Consider the following 25,691-nt stretch of genomic DNA (forward strand, 5'->3'; position numbering starts at 1 on the left):
TGTCGTTTAGAATATCCTGTCTGAAGAAATGATGGTAGTCCTTCGGACCTGGCTAATAAATAGCTCCCTTGATTGGCACCCCTTTTCAAGCCTGATGGAATACCTGTGGCGGTGGTGATCGGATATCAGGTAAGATTATGCTTCCGCACAGCTGGCCCTTGGGCGACGAACATGGATCGTTAGACTTTCCATCTTCAGAAGCGTTCTGCTGAACATTCATCCGCAATGTTCTACCTGGTCTATCGACCCACTTTAGATCATGGAGCTTGACATCAACATGTTGGTCCCATCGGGGGATTTGATAACCACATTGGGAAACGATAAACCGCCACCAACCAGCTTCCCAAGGTTTCGATCAACAAGGATGCTGCTGATGATCAAGACTATGATTATTTCTCATGTCGTGAAAATCTATATTTTCAAATATAAGAGTGTCCCTCTTTCACTGCCACGCAAGGACTCACCGCTATCAAGGATCTAACGGAGCTTCAGTACATTGAACGATATTTGTCTAAGGATCAACATGACCGAGCTTACACGTACTCTTCCAGCCTCGTGGTATTGCAATGAGTCGCTTTACAACATGGAGCGGCGTGCTGTCTTTGTCAAGGTACGCGATCTCATTGAAATATCCACCAGCACAAACTGACATCGCCTAGTCTTGGTACTTGCTAGGACCCGTGACACGATTTCAAACCGTGGGTGAGCATGTGGATTACGAGGTTGCACAGCACCCAATTTATGCCGTTCGAATTTCTGGAGATGCTCTCAACCCAACTGCCGAGGAGCTGAAGGTCTTCTCCACTAAGACGGTAATTCAACCTAGAAATTTGTCCACATGAATTGATGACTGACATAAAGATATCCTCACACAGGGTAAAGAGTTGCAGAAGCATGTGACACCCACCGGTCTTCTCTTCTCGACCATTGCAGATGATGCACCAAGCTTTCACGAGTTCTTCCCCGAGCTTGAAGAGCTGCTGGGAAAAGTCGATTTTACTCGCCTTCCCTACCGCCGCAGCATCAAGTATGAGGGTCGTTTCAATTGGAAGACCATGTAAGTTAAGATCGCAGATATCTCCGGTTTTATTGTATCACTTGTTGACTCGTCTTAGGGTGGATGGCTACCAAGAGTGTTTACACTGCCAGTACACTCACCCGTCGTTTTCAATCTATTATCCGCCCACATTCTACACAGTGCGCAACAAGCACAATTTTTCTCAACACATTGCAGACCCCAACAAGCCCGATGATGGTCTATTCCTGTACTTCTTCCCCAACTGCACGTTGAATGTGTATGGTGGAGGCATGTCATCTTTCCGCGTGTGTCCCACTGCCGATCCTCACGTCACTCGCATGGAGTTCGACTATTATCACCTAGCTGAGGGTGAGAAATTTGAGGAGTACTTCAAATTTGTTCGACAGGTTGCAATGGAGGACTTTGAGCTCTGCGAGAAGGCCCAAGATAATTTGGCGAAGGGAGTTTACCATGAGGGTATCCTGAATCCCGAGAAGGAAAATGGCGTCTCCTGTGAGTTTTCGCGCGCTCTACTTCAAGTTCCTTTGATATATTTGATACTAATTTTCGCAGACTACCAGCAGCGTGTGTTCCAAATGGTATGCGAGCAGCACCAGGCTGATCGCAAAGAAATAGGCAATGACGAGACAACATTGGAGGAACGGGCGTCACCTTCCATGGTCCAGATGGCGGCATAGTACAGGGACAGATAGTCTTAGATAGTTTAATATGGAGTCACGTTCTGAAAATGCTGTGCATCTCATCCCGCTTCGAGGCCTAGACTTGTAAATGGAAATCGGCTACAGCCGATCAATGTCAGTGCACGGTACTCTGTGAAACGCGCATTAAAAATGCCACCCAAGGCCATAACTTATGCGAAGAGTCGCAGATATCCCGAAAATAGGCAAATGAGCTTCTGATAATCTCGCTCCCTCCGTTAGAACGGCCCGATAGCTGAGCGACGCAGGGAACTTTTTGGCTATGGGAGGTGTCCACGAGGCAAGCAGGCGGGAAATTCAAACTTAATCGGGAAATATGCTGACATGGAGGGGGCACTGCAGGGGTGACATCTACGAAGTGTATATTGTGGAGATTGGCAGCACTTGGGCCTCCGGTCGCGGTAGTATATCAGGTTGGGTATTGTGATAAAAGGCTGATTATCTCGAGCAATTGTGAGTCGATGATTTCAAATTAGAGCTCAAGATAATCTCATCTATCCATCATGGATTTCTTGAATGCATATTTTCTGTCGTCGCCGGCATGGGTTGTCGTGGCATTGTTAACCGCCGCTTTCCTTTTCAACGAAGCTTGGCCGCGTTTGTCACGACAAAAGAAAACTTACAAGCTCTCCAGTGAGCCACTCGCTAAGAGTGGTTCTGGATCTGGTCTGAGTGTTATAAAAGAGCCCGAGGTTCCAGAGGGCTGGTTGACCGGTCGCGATGTCTTCGAGCTGGAAAGACGCGCATTGTTTAGCAAAGTATTATTAATCCTGTGTCAATCCAGACGAACACTCACTAACGAACGACTTGCAGTCTTGGTTGTATATTGCACATCGCACTCAGCTCACGAAGCCAGGCGCATATCAATCATTTGATCTTGCTGGGTTCCCCGTCTTTTTGATCCGCGGAAAAGACAACCAAATCCGCGCGTTCCACAACGTTTGTCGCCATCGTGCTTATACAATCACCCGGAAGGAAACCGGCGCATCGACTGTCCTCGGCTGCAGATATCATGGATGGAGTTATGACACGACTGGAAAATTGGTCAAGGCTCCCCAGTTTGAAGATCTACCGGGGTTCGAAAAGTCAGAAAATAGTCTTTTTGAAATCCACACTCGAACCACCGACAGCGGACATGTATTCGTGAACCTGAATGCAGGAGATGCGAGTGCCTTTGAAAATTCCACTCTTTCGGCCTTGGATGCATTTTCAGACGCTGCTGTTTTGGGGTCATCTGAATGGGTCACAGGACAGACATTAACAGCCAACTTTAATTGGAAACTTGGACGTAAGATCGCGTGACCTCCCTCATAACGATCTTCGGTTTTGCTAACAACTTTCCAGCAAGCGAGCGTCACCATACAGGTCTCGTTGAACAACTCGAGGAGCGAGTTTCGGCGGCAATCACATCGTCACTATTAACCAAACTTGTCAAAATTGCAACACAGACAAACAAACAAGCCGACCTCTCACTGTTCCCGACTACCTTTTTATATTCATTCAAAGATGCTGGACTATGGCTCTCATTATCTTTCTTTCCAGCGTCCGAGACAAGCACGCACGTACGATATGATTTATTCGATTGTGCTCCGAAGATGACCACTGACGAAGGTGCTCTTGCTCGGGCAATCGAGGAGCCAATGCAAGATTTTGTCAAGGTCATTGAGGCTGAATACCGGTCTGTCGCAGCAGAACCAACAGACCTTTCTCCAGCTATGCGCGAAATATTGGGTTGTGTGCAAGAACACGCGAAACTAGAGAGAGCTCGGGGTGGTCAAATTCTCCCGGCAATGCATCAGCCGAAAGGGAGCTCCCTTTTCCAACAGGCTGAACAACGTATGTAACTCCATATTGAATCATGAGCGACCCAACACTAATAATTTGTAGTATGCAAGGAGTTGGATTGTTCTGGGCCGGGATCGCATGGGAATGGGAATGGTACTACATCAGGAGGGCTAGACTGGTAGATACCTAATTTCCAAGCAAGTTCCAAGGTTCCAAGGTTTTTATTGGGCGCGGCCGGGCGAGTCTACTAATATATATTTGTGTGAAAGAAAGTAGTAGTAGGTAGCGGTGATTGCATCGTGATGTTTTTTACTATCTCATTTCCTCCAGCGCTTCTATTGCTTTTACTCCATGCGCGATAGGAAAATTCGAGTATTTAGCAACGTCAACGTGGGTTGAGCGTTCATTGGATCCAGAAAATGAAGAGGCTTAGGACCCTACGCATTGATTCTATTTGTAGAACAAGCTCAACGCCAAATACGAGCCCACTCGGGATCCCACCTCGTATGATGCAAGACACGAGGATCAAGACCCCAAACTCCACAAATTCCATAGAGAGAAAACAAAGTTATTCTAGGTAAGACCTGAGATCTTGGACTGGCAGCTTCTCGTGTTATGGAATCCCAAAGACTGAGTTGGCTAAGCAAACCTTCTTTTCGGTGTCGCATTCCGAGATAAAATTAGTAGCGAACGATCGGCAGTGTACATGTGGTCCACCGAGTATTGGCATTATCAGCTCTTATATTTTACTCATTCAAATACTCTCCGGTTATCCGATAAACAGAGTATTCGCTATCACAGTGACCATGTGTGTGAATTCCCAGGTCCAGTATAGCGATTTCTAGTGTATGTCGTTCTTTTTCCCTTCGTTTTGGCCATGATCCTCTCATGCGACAAAGGATTTCCATCAAATAGTTGTAGAACTACTTTTCTACTGGTCTATAATAGCGATTGTCGAGTGATTTCTCACTATTTCCATTCGAATTGCGCGAAATTGCGCTTTGCATAGCCTTCGTGGTCGAGGAACAGGTTCGTTCGCTTGGGGAAAACTTGATGTAATTATTCTTAATTCTATTTCATTTCCATATTGCAATACCCATTTTTCTTATACTAAGGGCATATAATGATTGGGGGTGGAATTTTATGATATGTGCTCTGAAACAGACGAACATATGGGCGATCACATATGGGTCGTATTGCCACGCACGCTCCCTGTTGGCCTTTCCGTTCCCCCTTCGACCCTGAATGCATTCCCCACTCCCGTGAAGATTACATCCACCTTTTTCGAGCCAGTAAGGTGAAAGTCTACAATAACAGCTTCCTTCATATTGGGACCGCATTCCAGTACACATCTAGGCAATTTATACACGTCCGGACAAAATTGTCTAGCAGGGCACGATGTCAATCCCTCCCATCGCCAAGGCCACGTTGCAGGCGGCGGTCATCAATGCCGGGTCAAATGTACTTGCGCAAGGGATCAAGGCTTATCGTGATCAGGTATGTAGCGTCTTTCGGATTCATGTCTTTCAAAAATTAGGAACGATCGCGCGTCTGAAAGCGAGAGGGGCAAAGAAACCCGAGCTTCACCACTATGCAAATCCTGGCAAGATGCTAACCACGTGGAATAAAGATACCATTCGAGGTCGATAATACTGCTTTGATGCAATTTACTACCTGTGCACTCATTGTCTCGCCTCTCGGATATCTTTGGCTAGAGAATCTAGAAGCATGGTTTCCGAGCACAAAGCAAGTCACAGAAGACAAAGACAAAGAGAAGACCACCCCTGCAGATGGCAAACCTGGACCCAAACCCCGCCTCAATATCACCAACACAATTGCCAAGATTGTTATCGATCAAGTTGTTGGTGGCGCATGGAATACCGTGCTCTTCCTCGCTACAATGGGGATTCTCCGCGGCCTCGACCCGGCGACAATCCAATCGCAAATATATTCGGTGAGTGATGTCAGATTATTCGACCCGGGGGCCAAAACAACGAATCACCAGTAAATAAAGAACGTTTTTACGGAATGGAATGGATTTGAGGAGGGTGGTGGGGTGTTTCTTATTATTCCCGATACACAACTGCGTTCATCGGCGAAGCAAGGGCGATCCCGCACTTGAAACGTCCAAGATGATCCAACATCTACATGCGCCCGATTCACTATGATGCAATGAAGTACGGAAGTGTTGCATTCATCCGCTAACTTTTGTTTACTTAGGATTTCGTGCCCATCATGGTCGCAGGATTGAAACTGTGGCCTTTCGTTTCCGTACTAAATTTCACAGTCGTTCCTGCTGACCAACGCCTGCTTGTGGGAAGTTTGTTTGGAGTTGTATGGGCAATTTACTTGAGTTTGGTCTCGGGCTAGACAGGAAACGTCATTGCGCACTGCCAAATAGCCCCATCGCGGGTATGCAATGGTTTGCAACAAAGTGGGGTCCAGACAAAGCACGTAAATTAAACACGTTGCTTGAGGGTTAAAGCTTCCGAGGACTATGAGAGAATAATGATTTGGTCAATGCGAACGGAAGGATTCACAGGATTGAAGGATCATGATCCATGTGGTCAGCATTGCTAGTGATAACCGGATGTACTCCATACGGAGCACTTTCGTAGAACTAAGTACCGGCACAGCGGCCGTCACGCCATAAAAATAATTTGAATAGAAACTGAGCCCGGGCTAAATGGCAGACAGATGGAACAGGGCAGACTAAGAGAGTACGGTAGGAAAGGTAACGATGAAAAGGGTACGTGTTAGTATGTAGCGGATAACTCCAAAGAGACGGGGTACATATGTAAACAGCCCCAACATAGACCAAGCCCGATGGCCCCCCCGGTCAGGGGCCATCAAATGAAAGGGATGGGGCCAAAGTCAGAGACGGATCTAGGCAAGGGGTTCATAATACAAATACTTGCGTACATCGCATCTTCCTCTTATAGTTTAGGCACTCGTAGTTCATACTGGAGAAGGCAGGCACTGCGACGCGCGTTTTGAAGGCGTATTTTAGACAAGGCTGTCATGAAGAATAAATACTACTAGCTGCATTAAGAACGATCGGTGGAGCTCGGACAGAGAGCCCTCGGGGCCCGCATTGGTTGCTTTGTCCCGTGTCTTCAGGTCTTCAACGGGATCCACTGTAAGCCCCAGAGGTTGCAGGAAAGGTTAGTATGGCGAGGGCCCCTGTAAAGATTTGATTTGGAATTGGCCCCTTGGGGGCGACGGAGGGGGCATGCATATTATTAATTTCATGAGTAGAAAACGGTGGTACGTACAATTTGTTTGATAGGAAGCGACGGTAGGGATGGGTAGGGACTAATGAGACGATGTCTTTTTGGTCGTTTGGTATTTTGATAGGCAGATCACGATAAATCAATATGGATGCAGGATACCCGTAGAAGTGCGGCCAATAAAGTCCAGATCGACTCGCTGACTCAGATAAGTACTTATATGGAACACGATGTAGTACAAGGGGCCAACCGCAGTGCGAGATACTGTCCCTCTTAAGGTTGGCGGGCTTGGGAGGGTGCAGATTACACTCGGCGTGGTGGCGAAGGCGTTCTGGGCGTCGGGCGAGGAATCCGGGGGCCAAACATAGATACAGTCATACGGTTTTTATTAGGGACATTCTACCAAAGAGGGTTTGAAGGATAAGAGATGATAAAACTTCGCAAGACGAGTTTTCGAATGCAGACTGGGATGGTGAATATCGTGAGTATATAAATCAAGAAAAAATCGTGGAAGTCAGCTTCTAAGGCTGCAGATAAGTTACCAGAAGAGATAGTTATGAATGGGGGCCAAGAAAGAAATTTTTATTGGGGGTGGTAGTATGGCTTTCCAGATTGTGCCTAGCGTATTTTAATTCATTTTTCCCCAGTGATTTTCTACGATTCGTCGTCTTGACGATCGCTTCCGCGTCTGCACTGTCGATCGGGATTAAGAATAGTGACTGACACGAGGAACCGTCGTATTTTGTAATGAAAATAGAACGGGAAGGGAGGGTTGAAATGGAAGAGATATGACTTGATTAAGAAGTTATCTTTTCTCGCATAATCTAGCGAAATTAATAAAAAAACAAGTGAAGGTTATCATTCATATCGTACTGCATCGCCCGATCTTGGATTTGGGGGCGCTGTATTTGGCCCCAACCCGACGAATAGTACTGCTTATATTGGGGGCCTTGGAGAGGGTAGTAGTGAGAAGGTCAGTTGGTCAAAAGAAGGCGTCTGACTTGATCTCCCGGTCATCCACGTTTTTTTCTTTGTCCTTCCCTCCTATTGCGTCCACGAGTAGTTACGAAGAAGCGGATTGTCTTTGTGTACCAACCACGGCTGGATATAGTTAAACATACTATCCTAGACCTCCCCGACAGCCACCACCCAGTCAGTTCTTTGAAGATTGCCATATCCGGCCAGTTCAGCATAGTTCAGCCCCGTGCTAATTGGTGATACAGAAATCATTGCGTGGACAATGCCACGGGACTAACCTTGCTGGCCTTCCACCATTGACGATATTTCACCATGGTGACCGCGATGTCTTTCCCTTATATTCGACCACGCCGGTCCCCCAGCTACAGGAAAAAGGGGCCACATCGGCCGCCTCCGCTGAAGCTACAAACAACATTCTTCAAATCGGAACAACAGAAGGCAAAGCATAAGAAAGGTAGTATCGTTGAGCCGACTCTCAAAGCCGTGCGCGGCAGAGATTCCGGGTTGATTGATCACAAAGAAGGCAAGGAGGAAACAGATCTGCCATTGAGGAAAACAGCAGTTTCTGAATCGGAGCCATCGGGCAACGGAGAACCGTTGTTAACTCCTACAGCCCTGGATAACCCGGCCGAGAAGAGCAACAGCTTGAAGATGGAGGATACAGATACACGAGGGGTCTCTCCACAGGCTTCACTTCGCTTAAAAACCCACCTCAACGATGCTTCCAGCGATTCAGAAATTTCTCCTATATCTGACGATCGACCTCCTGTACGTCGCGGCAGTGGCCTCCGCCGATTCTTCCCCGAACTCTCGACCAATGTCGACCTGATTTCCCCTGTTAGTGCTGATAAAAAGAAGAAGCAGGTGGCACGCTTGTCCGTCCTGGAGAGCGAACTGGAGGAGCGAGTGCAAAATCTATGCAAGAGCCCTCAGGGTGAAGAGGAGGGCGATATTGCGGAGCAGAAAACCAGCTCGACCTTAGAGTCGGATGGCATCTTTGATTGCGCGTCCTCTTGCTACAGTCGACGGAGTTCATTATCCAGCCTGAACGAAGATCATTTGGACGACATGGAAGAATGTCCCATGTCTGCCGATGCATATTCCATCATTTCACCTGCCGCAGCAGGTGTCTTTGACGATTCAGCATCAGTCTGTCCGTCGCGAGCGGCGTCCATAACATCGAGACTACAAGTGCCAACCCCTGTAAAAAGGGTAGGAACTCACTCAACGAGAGGCACGTATTCACCACAGTGCAAGTCGGTTGTTTCAATTAATAATACAACCACGATGAACGATCTGAAGAACAAGCCCCTACCTCTCGAGCCTACTTCCGATGCCGACATCGCGCCCAGTCCATTAGCAGTGGGCCGTAACAATCGTCCGAGTCAGCAACAGCGAACCACCCATACCATCAACCCACACTCGCCATACTCACAATCATCCCCGAGCCATTCTCTCCTCGCCGTTCAACGGTCGACCACAATTATGAACTCGGGGTCTCCAGGCCACGGCTGCCATTCTTGCGGCGGACATTCTGCTGGCGGATATTCTGCGAGACCGCGTAAAACCAATCGTTCACAATGGGCCGATCGCCTGGAGAATGGCAAACCTCACATTCGTCAACTACCTTCCTTGGAAAGGGCGGCGGAGGAACTAGAGGAAGTTTTGGCAGATTTACAGAAATCCGGTTCAAAGCAAAGGACACTTCTCATACTTGATGGACCTCTGCAAGTCAGCCGCCACAATGGGGATCTTGTAGCTACACGCCCAGCGCCTCTGCCACCTTCGACGAAGCCTCACTCAATGACCCATCCCTCACCGTCGTTGGATTCATTGCGATCGAGCAAGTCGAGCAAGTCGAGCAAGTCGAACAAGTCGAGCAAGTCAACAAGATCGAAAAAGCCCGAGAAGCCGAAACGGTCCAGCAAAGTTCAAAGAGATAGCCGGCCTTTAAATCTAGCTGCTATCCCTGAGGGTGAGCTTAAAAAAGATGACAAGAACCAAAACAAAGGCCATCAGAAGAGCAGAAGTCTCGATTGTCAGCCTGTCAGCCAGAGCACTGACAGGAGTGCGGGGCCGGAAAGTAAACCTGCGACCAAAAACGAAGAAGCCAAGAAAGAAAAGCCGTTAAAGAAATCCTTCACCTTCTCGATGAAATCATTCAAGCGCAGCAAACCAGCACGATTGGCGGGCGCCCCCTTGCTCACCTCCAGCCTATCGTCGCCCTCGGACTCCTCGCTTGACCCACCAGACGAGCCCTCGTGCCTCCAGTCGTCGCTGTCCGATCCTACCCTGGCTGACGAAGACGAAGGTCCGATCAAACGGACCGATCTACTTCTGCAATTACCTCGTCTTCAGACACACGACCTTGGATTAGACAGTGTTTGCGACCGCATCGAAGTGGCCGGCCAAGGGGTCGCCCAGTGTACTAAGGGCAGCCCCGACGCCAGCCCCCAAGAAATTCCTGAAAAAGGCCCCCAAAAAAGCCCCACCAACTCCGCTTCCTCCAAGGGGCAAGCCCAGAGTCAAGAGCAGGAAAGGTTTACGCCTCCCGAAGAGAAGATCGTGGTTGAACCAGCCATGAAGGTACCCGAAATGACACGATATACATACGCCTTTGTCTCAACGGCACAGGCGAGTAGCGTGCAACTGCCCTCAGATCAAGTGTATGAACTTGCTGCGACACCTCCATCGCCCACTTCGACCTTGCCGAAATTTGGTGCGAGACAGCTCGTCGTGGCCAATGTCAATTTCCCACCAGACTTTCCATTGCGCCTGACCATGGCTATAATGGAAAAAATCGACTCACTAGACGACCTTTTTAATCTTGTTCTGGTCAACAAGAAATTCTACTCTATTTTCAAAAAGCACGAACTGCCTTTGATTAAAAGTGCACTTTTCAGGATGTCTCCACCAGCATGGGAGCTACGGGAAATGTCTCCGCCGTGGGCGACCGAGACTCAATTGCTAGAGCCAGACTCTCGAGTGCCCGAGTATACGCCTTCACTTTACCTTGATCGGTATGCTCAGGACATTTATACCCTTGCAAAGCTCAAGGCTATGATTCTTGTACGATGTTCACCATTCCTACGCCGCGATACTATTCGCGGCCTTTCAGGACTGGATATCGACCGTGCTGAGGAGGTCGATGACGCATTCTGGCGTATTTGGACCTTCTGTCGCCTCTTTGGAAGTAACAAAGGCCGCGAAAATGATCTCGAGGGCCAGGTTGACTGGCTACGAGGCGGTGCCAAAGCTAGAGGCTATATTGGTGCGTCGGGATGTATGACGGAACCCTTTGGTCTAGGAAATGCTCTCTTTGAACCGCCCGAGGGTTTCGGCAGAGGTAATGGACTTGGGCTATCCCCGAGGCAATTGTATGATATGACGGAGATCTGGACGTGTATGGGTGTTTTATTGCAGCCTCTTCATGGAAAATGCATTGAAGCTAGGAGAGTTGGCATCTATGAAGGCATGGATGTTCCAACCGATGATCCCGCGCTGGAAGAGCAAGTTCTTGGTAAGTCTGCTATTGAAGTATAAGCGAAAAAGAAAAAGAAGAAAAAAAAATCGATTCTAACGAGAAACAGAGGAGTGGACGTCTTTTGTCTTGACAATCGGTCTTTCTGCCGTGCTGGGTCTTAGCTCTCTCGCCCCAGCAGAGGCCACAGCTGCTTTCTTCAACAAGGCGCAATCCTCCGGATTGACCAAGTGGGCGCTGACCGAGACAGAAACAAGTCGTTCCTCATTTCTAAAGGAAGCCGTATCTCGTGTGTACGAGGACCACGAACGTTCTCTCACGGATGGAGATGGAAGTCCAATGGATTCGTCAGCCGAAATCCAAACCCAACTAGAACGTGAACAGCGTCACGCAGACTACAAGCAGGAGCTCCGTGCTCGACGAGCTCGTGGCCGTGAACTGGGAACTAGATTCTCGGAAGAGCGACCCATGTCCGAATTCAGCACCATCGTCCATAACCTTGACGGTGCAGACCCAGATGCACCTCCAGTCCCAGCTCTCCCCTCCCTGATGCTCGACCGCGCTTCTACATCAACATCCAGCACAGCTCCACCTCCTCGCACACCAACTCGATCTCTGTCGCCGCCACTTCCAGTATTTGACCTGGATGTTCCGTTCCACCCTCAATCACGCAGCCCGCCAGCGCAACACCCCCCAACCCTCTTCCCACCTCCGCAGCAACACCCCATACCGATCATACCCACACCTGTATTCTCTCAGCTCTCTCTTCCGCCACAAGTTCAAGACCCAGTTGACCGTGCAATCAACCACATGGTCAATGACCTCGGCTTTGACCCTGATGACGTGAAGTGGGCTCTTAAAATCACTGATACTGGCGAGGGAATCGATGTCCAAGCTGCTGAAACTCTCCTGAACCAGCAGAAGCAGAAGAAGAAGAAAAAGCCTTTCGGTCGCAAGGAAAGTCTTTTCCATACTGTGATGAAGCGTCAACGTTCAACGGACTCGGGTTGGCGCTTTACCTGAGATCTTCGGGTTGTTAAAACTATATCTGGCTTCTGTCTGCGTTGAAAGCGATTACTACTCCTATTTTTATCATGGGATTGAGGCTACCATCCTCTGCCCTTGTTTTGCCGTGGCTCATGTTGTGATCCATGCTGTATACCCTCCTTGTCCATCCACTGTCCCTTTATTCTGTCGAGTCTGTTTTGGCGTGTGGATAAACCGTGCGTTTGGGACATGTAATTTATATTTGGCTTCCTTTTTCTTTGATTGAAATTGTACATATTCCAGAAGGATCTCTGCCGAACCCGTTTACTTGCATGATGTTACATAAACCATTACAGCCGCCCGCGCGGTTGGACCGGTTATTTGTGTGTCCAGTAGAAATGTGATGCAAATCAAAATCACAGGTTCGTTGTTGATTCATAGAATGTAGTCTCGGTGTCTCTATTTGATGTATATTCGACCTTCGAATGGTTTCAGAGTTTCAAATACAGAAACCTCGTAATTGCCGACCAGCAGCTTCATCCCAGAAGTCCTCTCAGCAAGCTTGAACGGCTGGCTTTGCGCCGTAAAGTTCAAGATAATCAAAGCCTCCTTCTCCTCTCTGCTCTTCAAAAAGCAAAATGTTGCTGGATTCTCACGATCCAATACCTCAAAGGCCCCATGAATAAACAAATCTCGATACGTCTTCCTAAGCGTGAGCAGTTGCTTCCAAAATGATAGCACGCTTCCCCCCTCCGACTCTTGCTGCTTCACATTAATCTCAGGGTATAAGTCATGAGCTCTCATCCAAGGTTTGCCAGTTGTAAAGCCCGCATGCGGAGAATCATCCCATTGCATAGGCAATCGAGAGTGATCACGAGCGAGAATCCTCAGTCCGTCCATTATTTTCTTTTTGCGCAAAGTATCGATGCCGCTTTTTTCTAGGGACTCGGCTTCACGATAATAGCCCAGTCCCTCGATATCGCGATACTCATCAATAGGCCACTCAGGCGGCGCATTGATCATGCCAATTTCCTGCCCCTGGTAAAGAAACAAGGTGCCTGTCATGCAGACCATCATAATCGCAAGCATCTTCGCGCTGATCTCACGAAAAGCGGGGGAATCGTTGCCAAATCGCGATACAGAGCGCCCGTTATCATGATTCTCACAGAACGCTGTCGTCCATCCATCGCTTCCCTCGACAAAGCTCTGCCACTTGTAGACGACATCCTTCAACTTTGTCAATTCCCATGGGTGAAAAATGTATTTGTCCTCTAAGGCGCCCATCCCGATATGTCCGATGTCAAGATGGAATACCATGCTCAACTCCTTCGCTGACGCGCCGACATATTCCAAGACTTGTTTGGGATCGGGCGTATTCGCTAGCTCACCGACAGTAACGACATCCCCATATGGCGCGAGAGCGGTGTCATACATCTCGCGCAGGAACTCGTGAATACGTGGCCCGTTGCACCACATTGGGATTGCTGGTTGGATATAACTTTTGGGATCGACGATTGATACATCGGGGAAGGAGGTGTGTTTGCTGTATTTGTTGACCGTGTCGACGCGGAAGCCGTCAATACCCTTCTCCAGCCAGAAGTGGACTGCGCTTTCGTAGATTGCTTGTCGCGTAGATTCGTTGTCCCAATTCAAATCCGGTTGGCTGGGGGCGTAGAGATGGAGGTAGTATTCTTGAGTGTGCTCATCCCATGTCCCTAAAAATCACCGAAGGTCTATATTAGCATCATCGTCTCATATGAATCGACACGGTTTTAGTTGAAATTGATTCGGTGACAACAAACATGTACTCCCCGCAAAATATCCTCGATAGTTGCTCGGAGGCAGACGGTTCCCTTGTTCATCATATCGCGGTGGGCGCCAGAAGTACCAATCTCGTTTGGGATTATCTTTGCTGCTGCGACTCTCCTTGAACCATTCGTGTTGATCGCTGGTATGGTTGACAACGAGGTCAAGAATAAGCTTCATTCCCCGTTCATGGCATGCCTGTATCAGCTTTTCGACATCTTGAACTGTTCCGTACGCCGGGAGAACATTCTCATAGTCCGAGACGTCGTAGCCCATGTCGTGCATGGGCGAGTCGTACATTGGAGACAACCAGACGACATCGATTCCCAGCGAGTGGAGGTAGGGGACTTTTGCGATAACACCGGGAATATCACCCCAGCCGTCACCGTTCGAATCATAGAAGGAAGCTGGGTATACCTTGAAATATGTTAGTGAAGCAATTCAAAGTTGCTATTGTGCCAAAATACCTGGTAAACCGTTGCCTCCTTCCACCAGTTGTTCGCCCCTGTCGGCACGACCTTTGAAATTATTTCTGCATGGGGTGACATGATTCAAGTCTGTACCGGGCAAGACTCAACCTATCCGAAAAGAAAATAGCTCTTTATATTATTTCATTCTCGGCGTCCGCTCGGATGCTGTTGCTAATAGCCCCGCTCCATATTCCCGCCAAGGGTCCGAAACGTATCTGAGCATCGCCGACTAACGACCGACTAACTGCCGGAAACGTGAAATGTCCACTCCGATTCGCCAACATACTAACTCCACTCTTCTGCTTCCCCAGTTTTTCTCCAATTGCTGCTTCGGCTGCACTTTTCTTCCCCGGATCCACGACCTGCATGTCGCGCCACGGCACGGACAGTGCACATGCTGTGTGCAATATAAATCATACGACTTTTCCCTCGATTGCAAAGATCATGTCGCAAACGACGAACGAGATGCAGCCTGGCGTCTAAGACTCATATCTCCTCGCTCGATTATATTCCGAATATCTCACAACCCCAGTTGGTTGATAGGGCTGTTTTCCAATGAGTCTTTCATTGCAACATACGACTGGAGGGGATGGACTGGATGCCAAACAACCTGCTCTGCTGCAGGGTCAGCAGGCTGCTAAGAAGGAGCAGTCTATGACACTACGGGAAGCAGTGAAGCTGTACCCCAAAGCTGTCGGCTGGTCTGTGCTCCTCTCATCAACCCTTATCATGGAGGGATACGATCTCGCCCTGCTTAGCTCCATGTACGCCTCGCCAGCTTTTAACCAGAAATTCGGTGTCGAAGGACCAGACGGTAAATGGGCTGTTCCAGCCTCCTGGCAATCCGGCCTATCTAACGGAGCGCGATGCGGAGAGGTAATCGGACTCCTAATCAACGGTCTTGTCTCCGAGCGTCTGGGGTACAGACGCACTATGATATGTGCCCTGGCGACAATTACCGCGGTAATCTTCATTTTCTTCTTCGCTGTCAATGTTGAGATGCTCCTTGCTGCGGAGATCTTGGCCGGCATACCTTGGGGTATCTTCCAAACATTACCTGCTGCTTATGCGTCGGAAGTTTGCCCGGTCGTCCTTCGTCCATACCTGACCACCTTCATCAACATGTGCTGGGTCTTCGGTCAATTTGTCGCGGTCGGCGTGAACCGAGGATCTATATCGCGCGATGACCAATGGGCCTATCGGATTCCCTTCGGTGTGCAGTGGGTGTGGCCATTGCCCATCATGCTGGGCTGTCTTTTTGCTCCTGAATCGCCTTGGTGGTATGTCCGACAAGGGAACGTTCAAGGGGCTCGACGAGCTCTGCAAAGACTTACGTCTGGTAGCGATCCCAATTTCGATATAGATGACACGCTCGCTATGATTCAGCATACCAACGAGCTGGAGGCGTCTCTCTCGAGTGGAACATCGTACTGGGATTGTTTCAAGGGCACAAACCTGCGCCGGACAGAAGTTGTATGTGTTGTGTGGCTGGTTCAAACGCTCTGTGGCCAGAATCTGATGGGTTATTTTGCCTATTTCATGGTCCAGGCTGGTCTACCCCCTATCCAATCCTTCAATTTATCGCTGGGACAATATGCACTTGGTGTGATTGGTACACTGGGATCATGGTTCCTAATGACCGTTGCCGGTCGCCGAACCATGCATATCTGTGGCCTTTCCTGTTTATTTTTACTTCTCGTCATTACTGGGAGTCTGTCATTTGCCGATAGCGATGGGGCAAAATGGGCTATTGGAGTGATGTTGATTATCTTTACATTCTGCTACGACATCACCGTCGGCCCAGTGACGTACTCTCTTGTCTCGGAGCTCTCTTCAACGCGTCTCAAGGCTAAGACCATCGTCCTGGCCCGCTCATTGTACAACATCAGCAATATTGTCGTGAACGTTTTGACCAATTACCAACTGAGCTCTACAGCGTGGGGCTGGGGTGCAAGGAGCGCATATTTTTGGGCGGGCACCTGCTTGCTCAGCCTTGTTTGGGCATTTTTCAGGCTTCCAGAGCCGAAGGGGCGAACATACGAAGAGTTGGATTTGCTCTTTGAGAGACGTGTGTCAGCTAGAAAATTTGCCCAGACCTCGGTTGATCCTTATGAAGGCGAAGCAGTGGAAATACGGGAAGATCATTTTAATAAGGATTGAGCAGGGGTCTGAAATCATGTTGGAATTGAGTAAATCTTCCAAGGTTAAACTCACCAAAGAATTCGAGTTATGTGCTTCGCAATACCGCAACTAAATATATCAGCCGTTTTTAACCATGAAAACCTTTCAACTCACCCAAGTACCTCGAGCATCCCCCAAAGGGACAGGAAATTAATTACAGAAACGATCACTTTCCAGCCTAGAAAGTTTCAAGTTGTGGAGGCGTTGCGCTCTCAGGTCTGCAAGATTCACACCTGGACAGCGAAGGGCTAGGCAGCGACTTTAAGATGTTCCTTGAAAATAGGATAGCCATCATAACCTTGAACTGCCCAGCGTCGGTGTTCCCATCGCACCTTTCGCATTAAACGCCTTAACCTTAAGCGGGGCCATCAAAGGCCAATCAAGGCAGATCCTAGTGGGCTGTGGTGGCTTGGCTGGGTCCACTTTCAGGTGTGCGGAATGCGAATACGATGTTCCTTTTGCATCTGCGAGATACGATGTTTACCCAATGCGGCAGTAGAATAATTACAGAGTATAGAGTCAGGAATTTGTCCATTTTATAAATTAGGCTGATGATGTCCTTGTAGTTTGTTGTTGATATACGCTCTACGCAACAAAATTGCATATCCTATTTTCCGAATCTTTGAAACCTACAAATTCCAGTGACAAAAGCTCTATTTTCCAATCACTATGACGGCGGACATTAATAGCATTTATTTCTATAACCCTTCGCTTGCTGCCTCTATTATTTTCACAGTTGTCTATTTCGGTCCTTCTGTCTATCACCTCTACGCCTTGGTCTTCGCTCCGCTCCATGGCAAATTTCAGCGCAGCGGCCATTTCACCCCCCCTAGTCATTGGGGCCTTTCTGGAAGTCTTCGGATATGGCATACGTTGTGCTAGCCTTAAACAACCTGACAGTATTCCTCTATATGCGGTATCCGCCACTCTTATTGTTATCGCACCGGTTTTCGTGTGCGCGAGTCTTTATCTGCTGATGGACAGATTGATTTGGACTGGGAATGATGAGAAGTCCAGCGAACGATCGACGAAATTCCTTTTCATCAATATCCGACGTCGATGGCTACCCAGGATCTTCGTTACGCTGGATATCATCAGTTGCCTTACTCAAGCCTCAGGAAGTGGCATTGCTGCCTCTGGAGACTGGGAGGGATCAGCAAAGGATACTGGAAATGGAGTCTTGATTGGGGGTTTGGTGCTACAGGTCGTGACATTTACCGCTTTTCTGATCATCGTGGGTTCATTCCACCTCAAATCGAAGAATGACGGAAATACCATTGATCAAGGCGTGGGTAACCTTCTGAAGGGAATATACATCTCTGGGATCTTTATCCTAGTAAGTGAACCTCATCAAGTCAATTAGGGCTCGGCTAACACGTCTCTACAATCAAGGTGCGCTGTATATACCGCGTGATTGAGTTTGCCCTAGGGGTCGACGCATATTTGTTCATTCATGAATGGCCCCTATATGTTCTCGAAGCAGTCCCGATGATCATCGCCATTAGTGTTCTTGGGTGGTACCATCCAGGCCGATTTCTGTATCGACCAGGAACACCCCATGCTCAGAGATCCTCTCAATCGGCGAATTTCTAGTTTCCCCCAAGAACTTATTAGGTCACACCTAAATCTTTCCGACCGACTTGAAAACGGGCAGATATTAAACTTCCGTGCATATATCATTCGTTTTTTAGCTTTTCACGGTCTGGGTGTTGCCGTTGTTGCTTTTCTTCTTCCAGTGGTGTGATATATGGATATTGCCAGCTCCAAGAAGTCCAATACCACTATTAGTAAGCCAATGAGTCTTTTAGTAGATCTTTTTAGAATTTGATCTGATGTTCCACGTAATCTATTAAAATTCAAGGTCCATGGACTACGATCAAGCTTTTGACGTAATGTAAAATCTAATTCTAGACGATGTGAACGATCTTCAGGTTGATGGATGACAAGCCTAGACAATGGGGGCGGGAAACGTGGTGGGTGGTTCGACACGAAGTAGATGTATCTGATCTTTTCGCCATTATGATACACAATATAACCGTCCAATGCACGCATCGGTTTATCGGTTCCTTGATTCCAAGTACGAAGATTTCAGAGATTTTTGAGCTTCCCCTTCTATGAACCATCTCTCAGTATGAGGGGTATGTTTGCCTTCTCACGGCGCACCAGATCGACCTCGTGCTTTACCAAACGTTGGATATTGCCGGGTAACCCATAATACGCTGCATCTGCCCATTGTTCCATCACAATGGCACCAACGGACAAGCTCGGGTGTTTGTGGCCTCGAACATGAAGTAGGAATGGTCGCATTAGTGTGTCGATTGCAAAGTAATGCAAGAAAAGCGCCCGGGAAATAATGTTCGTGCTGGTAATGAGATTCATGAAATTTTGATTTTCCATCGAATGCCAGACTTTATACACATCACCGAGGCAGCGGAAGGCATCTTGAATTGAGTGTTGGAAAGCGAGGTAGGTATTGAGGAGGGACTCAAAAAAGCATAAAGTGCTTCCGTCGTGTATAAACGGGTGTAGCTGTTCAATGTCCCTAATGCAAAGATTCACGTCATCTTGATTCGGATGCATGTCCTTTGATAGCCATGGCTCTATTAATTGCATGACTTCCTCCGAGTTCTGTAAAAGGAACATTTTGCTGCCTTTGAATCTTCGTTGGATATGGGTGGTGATCAGGCTGCACCCACGTACCATGACGGCAAAATCAATCGCACCATCGTTCATGTAGTAAGCCTGGAAGACTAAAGCGTAGCATGTGGCCAATATACCGTCCAAGGAAGCAGCCGAGCAGCTATCGATATCTGCTAGAGCAAGTGATAGATACTTCAGGGCCTTTCCTCGATGGGAAATGGCCATGGCATTATAGTGAGAGTTGCTGGGTATTGTAAGGTCGTAGTGGGTTGCCCCGAGTGAGAGAATCGCATGCATCAGATGAGGGCACTGAAATGGCTTAGCGGTTGCCTCGAATCAAGAATAAGGGTTTTATTGCAGCTTACCTCGTGTGAATAGGCTGGAACGTCCGTGATCCATGACTGTTCGCTCCCAAAGGGTAGATGAGGGCGTGAAACGGTAAGAAAATGTTGGAAAAATCGCAAATCTTCACCCGTGAATGGTCCAGATAAACACATTTCAGTCTTGATGAGACTATTGGCGCCAGCTATAGACAGCTCAACGCTTTCATCTTCCGTGGTTGGTGCTGGGTATGTACATTTCATATCTCTCGAAAGGCAATTTGTACATGCTGGCTTTGTCTCTTGACACTTCGAAAAGGTTAGGCTCTAACGATCGACAGTGAAGCGTACCTCCGATCATCGACTCACCTTCACTTTTCGCTTTTTGCAATTCAGGCACCCGCGACGAGATTTTGTATGTGGACGTTTTAAACGACGGCGACTTTCAGAAGGTTGCGAGTGAGAAGTGCCATCAAGCATTGTTAGGTCGCCAACTTCCCCGGTCGGGATTCCAAGGATATCGGTGAGCTGACCCGGATGCAGTATCCATTCCATACTGTTCAAGATAGATTCCGGCGGAGACTTTGTTAGTCGCTTGGGGGGTTCCTGTGCAGAAGCTAGGACGGATTACGTTAAAGGATGTTCACCAAAGCGAAACAAAATGATTGAGCACTAACATCAATGACTGAGTCAAGGCAGCATCATTCTCTTCGAATACGAGCCTCAAAGACCAAGTAACCAATCATACTGCTCGGTGCCCCATGCTTTGTCATTTGTTCCCAGAGCTCGTATCCCTTTTGGCACGAACCAACGATATATGGTTTCGAGTATTGGACTATTTGTCGTGGCCTAGGGGAGCTCTACCTGATTATATGAAGTGGTCGATGCAGCCTTTGCATTTGGTATAATCTTTTCGCCGCCTTTTCTCGCCAAAATATTCCAGAATCGCGTACTCTTTACAGTAACGAATTTGTTGATTTTTCCAATCAATAGGCAAGTTCGATTCAAACACGTGTCATTGAAAATAACTGGAGTATTGAAGAAATGCCTCGTCAATTTCAGGAGTCTTATTCCCGATCCGACTCATCTCTGCGTAGTTAAAATGACTATACGCCCAATCTTCCGAAAAGGATTCCGAATTTACATTAGACGAGTCCGGTCGCGGTGATGAATTATCCTCAGGCCTTCGAGCCAAGCTTAACCCAAGCTCGTCAGAGCCCTGTTCGGGTATCTCAGAGCTCAAATTGAGATGTATGGCGATTGTTTCCATCATGGATGGCAGGGTTTGTCCAATTTTAGTCAGAAGTAGAGGAAGAAATCGTGCTCGACCACCAGGTAAGTCATGTATGAGTGTAAAAAAGTGCTTTAGGTAGTCTTGCGGGCCAAGCTTGAATCCAGAGGAGCGGAGGCCGGCGGCTGATAGGCAGGCCATAACATCGATCAATGTACATGCAACTTCGAATATTTTCTCAATCTGTGAAATATATACGTTAGCAATGAAACGATAGTGACGGTTGGCAATAGACTTACCAGGCCAATTCCATGCGTCTGCATACTTTGTTTGGATAGTTTCCATGTTGCAAGACACAGGTCCCTTGAAATCAATACTGGGTATCGAAAATCCATGCACTCATGCGTAGGACTAGTTGACAAAAATCCAGCAGTGGTGGAAAGCTGCCAGATCATGATCCGTAGCCATTGTTGTGAAACGCGCAAGTCGGCCATCAATACATCCGGTAGGTCGATATTCGCCGGCACGGCATTTTGAATTCTCTCTTCGAGCTGGACCAATGATTCTGTTGAGCAACTCGCATGGTCACCATTCCATTGACCAAGGAATTTCTCATCGAAGGGTCGATATAAATTGACAAGGCACCGAAATCCAATCGCGACATTGGATTGTGGCTCATCTAGCTCCCTGGTCTCGGCGGAAATCCGAAGAGTGATAGGTCTATGCCGCCGAATGGCATGGGCCCTGGGTTCAAGTCAGTTGGAAGGTTTTGAGATTAGGCAGATTGAAGACACTACCTTTCCGACACCAGTAATAACCAGAACAGATTCCCAGCTTGCGACGATTCTTCGCTGTCGTCTTGTGCGGACGTTTCACCGTCCAGCGCACTGGCGGTATAGATAGTGGTCGCTTCTCGTAGAAAGTAATATGCGTGTCGCTGATTTCCGAGCCCAATGTGGCATCCGTAAAGCAGAAATGCAGTAATAATTGTGCGCTTCATGGGCTCTTTAAACGGGTCTAGGTGCCTCCTTGCCTCAGTTGCCTCGTTAACCAGTCTCTCCCGATATTCTTCTTGGGTGGCACTGCCGTGATCATTGAGAATTTGAGGACCGATACAAAATCCAGTTTGTGTCACCACAAATGCGCAAAATGCCGTAACCAAGCAGTACGCGTGCAGACATTTGCCCGCTTGGTCAATCTGTCTTTGGAAGGCATCGGGATGCAATATCGGTACAGTGCCACGCATCCGAGAGAAGAAGTAATCGGAACACGATGCGATGAGCTCGTGACTGACAAGGCCTGCCGATCTGGAAAACTGACATCTTCCCGTTTCTCCTGAAGGGGAGGGAGCCCTGTCAGCCATGGGCAAATCATATTGTGTATTCTGCCCTGATTGCGATATCGAATCATGGCTCTGCATCCCTTTTGCTCTCAGCTCATTCAGAACATTTGCTGTTTTTCCTTGTCGCCCTTTTTTCCGATGCTTGAACGATGTGTGGCACCGTAAGCTGGCGGATTCGCATTGTTTGCACGGCCTATCATTGTTGCAGCGGACCTTCCGTCGACGACATTCATCGCAGGCCTGCTTGACCATCTCAGCATCAGGCATTGTGCTGGCTGTCAGCTAGGAAGCTATTGCGGAGGCTCGGTCCGGGGAGCGGAGAGATCTCGGGGTAAAGCCGGACCAAAGCGGAGCCGGATTCGGAGGAGATGGTGAGCCAATACAGCTCAATGCATTGGAGAATTGGAAATATGAGCGGTTAGTGTAACAAAAAGGCAATCAATAAACGCGCTCTATGGATAAATCTGTATGGTCTTAGACTCATACTAGGATTTCTGTGAGCCTTGAAAGCAAATATCGAGTCCTACGTCAATTCGCCTGGAGGTCAGACCTTGACTAGCCGAGATCGCCCCATTTGATCTTACATAAAGGCCTTGAGATATATGGTGTACTGGAATGTGAACAGGTATACAAAAATCATTCTCTCAATGCTCGATAAGTATAAAATTTCAAGTGGTCCGCCAAAACATCCGCGAACTATTGTTCCATGAAGCCTCCGCAACTTCCTGCAGTGGTACACCTTTTAATCCGGCCACAACAAGTCCAACTCGTTCAATAGTGCAGCTCTCATTCCTTGTCTTCACCATTTGACCCAGAATGAATTTATTGTGCTTTCTGCTTGGGGGTAGAGGTCTTGCAGCAGCAAGGAATGGTTCGATTTTCGGGTCCGTTTCCAATACCTCGCACCACGGAGCGTCGGTTTCGAGTTGCAATTTGTTCAAAGGGGACATATTTGGCCATTTCAATCTGCTCATCGCTGCGGAAAGACACACCATTAACACTGATATCCAAACCCAGTTCCACAAGCTGAAGCATCTCCGCCTTGGAGCCAGCAAATGAATGCACCAAGCCACCTCGCGGCAGCTTTGGCAGATATGGTTTTATGATTGAGATAAAATCTTCGGTGGATTCGCGAACGTGTAGAAATAATGGGAGCTGAAATTCTGTAGCCATCTCCAATTGATCCCTGAACGCACGCTGCTGTGTCTCTTTGTCTGCACGGTCAAGATAGACATAATCAAGACCAATTTCGCCGAATGCTGCGAGAGGGGAAGGCTTTTCGGCAAATAATCCCTCGCCTATTTTGCGAATTGTTTCCAGATATTGATTGGAACCCTCCTGAGATCCCTGTGCCTCGTAGATTTCGCCAGCATGGTACGGATGTACCCCAAGCGTCATTTTGCACATTTCTGGAAATTCCCTGACAAGTTGTAGGTTTTGCTTCGCCCCCTCAAGTGACATAGTGGTAAGCATCACTTTTTCGCAGCCATAATCCTTAGCTCTTTTCAGAACCTCGGCAAAGTCGGGCTCATGGTACTGTTTGCCACGGTAGATACCGCGGAACTGATCTGCAGTAAAAGTGACTGCGACCTGACGAAACAATCAGCATCGAATATAAAAGCAAAGAGATGCGATCCGTAGAGTCGATTATCATTCACTTACATCGAAATATCGCAGAGCCGAGTTCCTCGCTGGCTGTGCCATTTTTGTGCCACAATTGAGTTTTCTCGCTTGGCTGCGAGATGGAAAACACGTATACCGATTTTTGAGGAGAATTCGGGAAATTTATGTTGCGGTTGGGATTGTTTGCACTTGGTCCCCTTGGTGAAAAAATTAGAGCCAAGCTGTTTTGCTGCATAATCGGGTGCATGTACCCGACTGTGTTGGGTACTCGCACCCGGGCCTCCCCAGTACCTAGGGCTTTTGTTACCAGTACTTCCCAAAGCAGAGAGAGGTTATCAACTTTTGGGGAAAAAAAAAAAAAGGTATATTTACGGCTATCTTCTGCGGCATGAAGTCTACTAATCTTCATCATCTTCCTACTACCGTTCCGTCTTCCGACCGATGATCTTTTCTATGAGAGCAACTCGGATAAGTACTTTGAGGATACAAATTCTTGGTTTGCAATAAACTTATGCACCATGAAACTATTGTGGACTCGGAAATAATGGAAAACGATATAGAAGTAGGTGATGAGCTGTGCTATACAAACGAAATGCCAATAACATCCATGGATATTCCAACCGCCCCCACCACATCGTCCTCCATGCAAGACCACTGGCAAAAGATATCAAGTATGCATGTCAATCATCAACCATAGAAAAATTGAATCCTCCGGACCGTCCAGTCATCTAAACATTGAAATAGCAGACAGCGCTCAGATCGAATGAGAAAGCCGCAAATCCATCCTCGTGACCACAGTAGGGCTCCTTGTTTTGGCTATCATAGTCATATCCATTGTACGAGAATGAAATGCTACATCCTGCCTTGCCAGCAGGCGGGTTCCAGCATGCGGTAACATTGGTGTCCGAGCTAAGACCGCCGCCAGAGAACAGACAGTTGCTGCAAGTACCGTCCTGATCCGTGCAGGCGACGGGGTCGATCTTTGTTCCCTGGGCGTTGAAAGCCAGATTGCTGGTGAAGTAACCAACGCCACCCTCGCCTTCACCTGAAGCTCCTCCTTGGTCGGGAATGGTGACTCCCTCGCACTGAAAGGCGAATTGGGAGTTTCCGGATTTATCGCTCGGGTCGCGACGTTCGAGTTCGGTAGTCGGGATGGCGGTTGCCAGGGCAAGGCCGAGAAGGGATGAGAGGATGACTGCGACCTTCATGGTGATTTTGATTTTTGATATGATCTTTTTTTGGTTTGAAATGATATTCGAGAAAGAAGAATATGGCGTTTTGTAAGCCGACCGTGGGCTTTCAGGAGAGAGGCTGAGGATAGGAATGCTATTTAGAAGATATCTCGATCTATTCTATCGCTTTTATAGCCTCACCTTAATCGGGAATAACATGATCTGGGCCGAAATCAATAATAGTGGGGATGGCCCCCAGGGTCCTGCTGCGTCATTGTGCATTTCTTCATCCCTAATAACGGGGTTGTTCAATTCAGCCCCCATGCAGATCAGCAGATGATCTAAGACATAGCAGCGGAAATATCAACGATGTGTACGAAGTAGCACTTTCTGCAATATATACACGATGAAAAGTCTCTATGGTTCCCTCACAATTCGAACAATCTATGGGTAAAAGACCGAATTTGTGGCATATTGCCCTCATAGTTTATCTCTCCGCGATGTAGATATCTATATGCGTTCCTGTGCTATAAAACGTACTGTTACGATAAATCGCTTACTCCACCTCAACTTGTGGACCCTTCGGCAATAGGCAATGGCTAGAGGAAGCGAACTACTAGTAGCATCATGCGCTGGATCCTCTCCACACTTCAGAATGCTTAGTATTACTTCTTCGCTTCCGCCGTACTCCGCAGAGTCTGTTTATTT

The 25,691-nt window shown here is 47.9% G+C and overlaps 11 protein-coding genes across 11 annotated transcripts; 6 read left to right on the top strand and 5 right to left on the bottom strand.

Annotated features, from left to right (window-relative positions):
* Positions 1 to 523: 523 nt before the first annotated feature.
* Positions 524 to 1,716, top strand: N7509_013414 (RHO alpha subunit C-terminal catalytic domain-containing protein; the record flags this gene model as incomplete). The annotated part of the gene is made up of 5 exons (XM_056638051.1): positions 524 to 610; positions 660 to 812; positions 876 to 1,057; positions 1,116 to 1,531; positions 1,592 to 1,716. The coding sequence occupies 5 exons, from the start codon at positions 524 to 526 to the stop codon at positions 1,714 to 1,716; spliced, it is 963 nt and encodes a 320-aa protein (XP_056481558.1).
* Positions 1,717 to 2,240: 524 nt separating this feature from the next.
* On the top strand, positions 2,241 to 3,704 carry N7509_013415 (putative iron-sulfur cluster-binding protein; the record flags this gene model as incomplete). Its single annotated transcript, XM_056638052.1, has 4 exons — positions 2,241 to 2,495; positions 2,551 to 3,025; positions 3,082 to 3,573; positions 3,625 to 3,704. The coding sequence occupies 4 exons, from the start codon at positions 2,241 to 2,243 to the stop codon at positions 3,702 to 3,704; spliced, it is 1,302 nt and encodes a 433-aa protein (XP_056481559.1).
* Positions 3,705 to 4,920: 1,216 nt separating this feature from the next.
* On the top strand, positions 4,921 to 5,892 carry N7509_013416 (Mpv17/PMP22 family protein; the record flags this gene model as incomplete). Its single annotated transcript, XM_056638053.1, has 3 exons — positions 4,921 to 5,019; positions 5,153 to 5,476; positions 5,743 to 5,892. The coding sequence occupies 3 exons, from the start codon at positions 4,921 to 4,923 to the stop codon at positions 5,890 to 5,892; spliced, it is 573 nt and encodes a 190-aa protein (XP_056481560.1).
* A 2,150-nt stretch (positions 5,893 to 8,042) lies between these two features.
* N7509_013417 (uncharacterized protein) lies at positions 8,043 to 12,234 on the top strand (the record flags this gene model as incomplete). The annotated part of the gene is made up of 2 exons (XM_056638054.1): positions 8,043 to 11,250; positions 11,321 to 12,234. 2 exons carry the CDS (start codon positions 8,043 to 8,045, stop codon positions 12,232 to 12,234), a joined length of 4,122 nt encoding a protein of 1,373 aa, XP_056481561.1.
* A 423-nt stretch (positions 12,235 to 12,657) lies between these two features.
* On the bottom strand, positions 12,658 to 14,552 carry N7509_013418 (glycoside hydrolase family 13 protein; the record flags this gene model as incomplete). The annotated part of the gene is made up of 3 exons (XM_056638055.1): positions 12,658 to 13,913; positions 14,001 to 14,421; positions 14,472 to 14,552. The coding sequence occupies 3 exons, from the start codon at positions 14,550 to 14,552 to the stop codon at positions 12,658 to 12,660; spliced, it is 1,758 nt and encodes a 585-aa protein (XP_056481562.1).
* A 477-nt stretch (positions 14,553 to 15,029) lies between these two features.
* Positions 15,030 to 16,634, top strand: N7509_013419 (uncharacterized protein; the record flags this gene model as incomplete). Its single annotated transcript, XM_056638056.1, has 1 exon — positions 15,030 to 16,634. One exon carries the CDS (start codon positions 15,030 to 15,032, stop codon positions 16,632 to 16,634), a length of 1,605 nt encoding a protein of 534 aa, XP_056481563.1.
* Positions 16,635 to 17,448: 814 nt separating this feature from the next.
* On the top strand, positions 17,449 to 18,248 carry N7509_013420 (RTA1 domain-containing protein; the record flags this gene model as incomplete). Its single annotated transcript, XM_056638057.1, has 2 exons — positions 17,449 to 17,991; positions 18,048 to 18,248. The coding sequence occupies 2 exons, from the start codon at positions 17,449 to 17,451 to the stop codon at positions 18,246 to 18,248; spliced, it is 744 nt and encodes a 247-aa protein (XP_056481564.1).
* A 519-nt stretch (positions 18,249 to 18,767) lies between these two features.
* On the bottom strand, positions 18,768 to 19,592 carry N7509_013421 (uncharacterized protein; the record flags this gene model as incomplete). The annotated part of the gene is made up of 1 exon (XM_056638058.1): positions 18,768 to 19,592. The coding sequence occupies one exon, from the start codon at positions 19,590 to 19,592 to the stop codon at positions 18,768 to 18,770; it is 825 nt and encodes a 274-aa protein (XP_056481565.1).
* A 1,038-nt stretch (positions 19,593 to 20,630) lies between these two features.
* Positions 20,631 to 22,455, bottom strand: N7509_013422 (Zn(II)2Cys6 transcription factor; the record flags this gene model as incomplete). Its single annotated transcript, XM_056638059.1, has 3 exons — positions 20,631 to 21,089; positions 21,146 to 21,590; positions 21,644 to 22,455. The coding sequence occupies 3 exons, from the start codon at positions 22,453 to 22,455 to the stop codon at positions 20,631 to 20,633; spliced, it is 1,716 nt and encodes a 571-aa protein (XP_056481566.1).
* A 555-nt stretch (positions 22,456 to 23,010) lies between these two features.
* On the bottom strand, positions 23,011 to 23,892 carry N7509_013423 (TatD family hydrolase; the record flags this gene model as incomplete). Its single annotated transcript, XM_056638060.1, has 2 exons — positions 23,011 to 23,778; positions 23,851 to 23,892. 2 exons carry the CDS (start codon positions 23,890 to 23,892, stop codon positions 23,011 to 23,013), a joined length of 810 nt encoding a protein of 269 aa, XP_056481567.1.
* Positions 23,893 to 24,539: 647 nt separating this feature from the next.
* N7509_013424 (uncharacterized protein) lies at positions 24,540 to 25,019 on the bottom strand (the record flags this gene model as incomplete). Its single annotated transcript, XM_056638061.1, has 1 exon — positions 24,540 to 25,019. One exon carries the CDS (start codon positions 25,017 to 25,019, stop codon positions 24,540 to 24,542), a length of 480 nt encoding a protein of 159 aa, XP_056481568.1.
* Positions 25,020 to 25,691: the final 672 nt, after the last annotated feature.

The sequence above is a fragment of the Penicillium cosmopolitanum genome (genome assembly GCF_028827165.1).
Source record: "Penicillium cosmopolitanum strain IBT 29677 chromosome Unknown utg000012l:1.0-3308103.0:1.0-3310761.0, whole genome shotgun sequence".
Lineage (NCBI taxonomy): Eukaryota > Fungi > Ascomycota > Eurotiomycetes > Eurotiales > Aspergillaceae > Penicillium > Penicillium cosmopolitanum.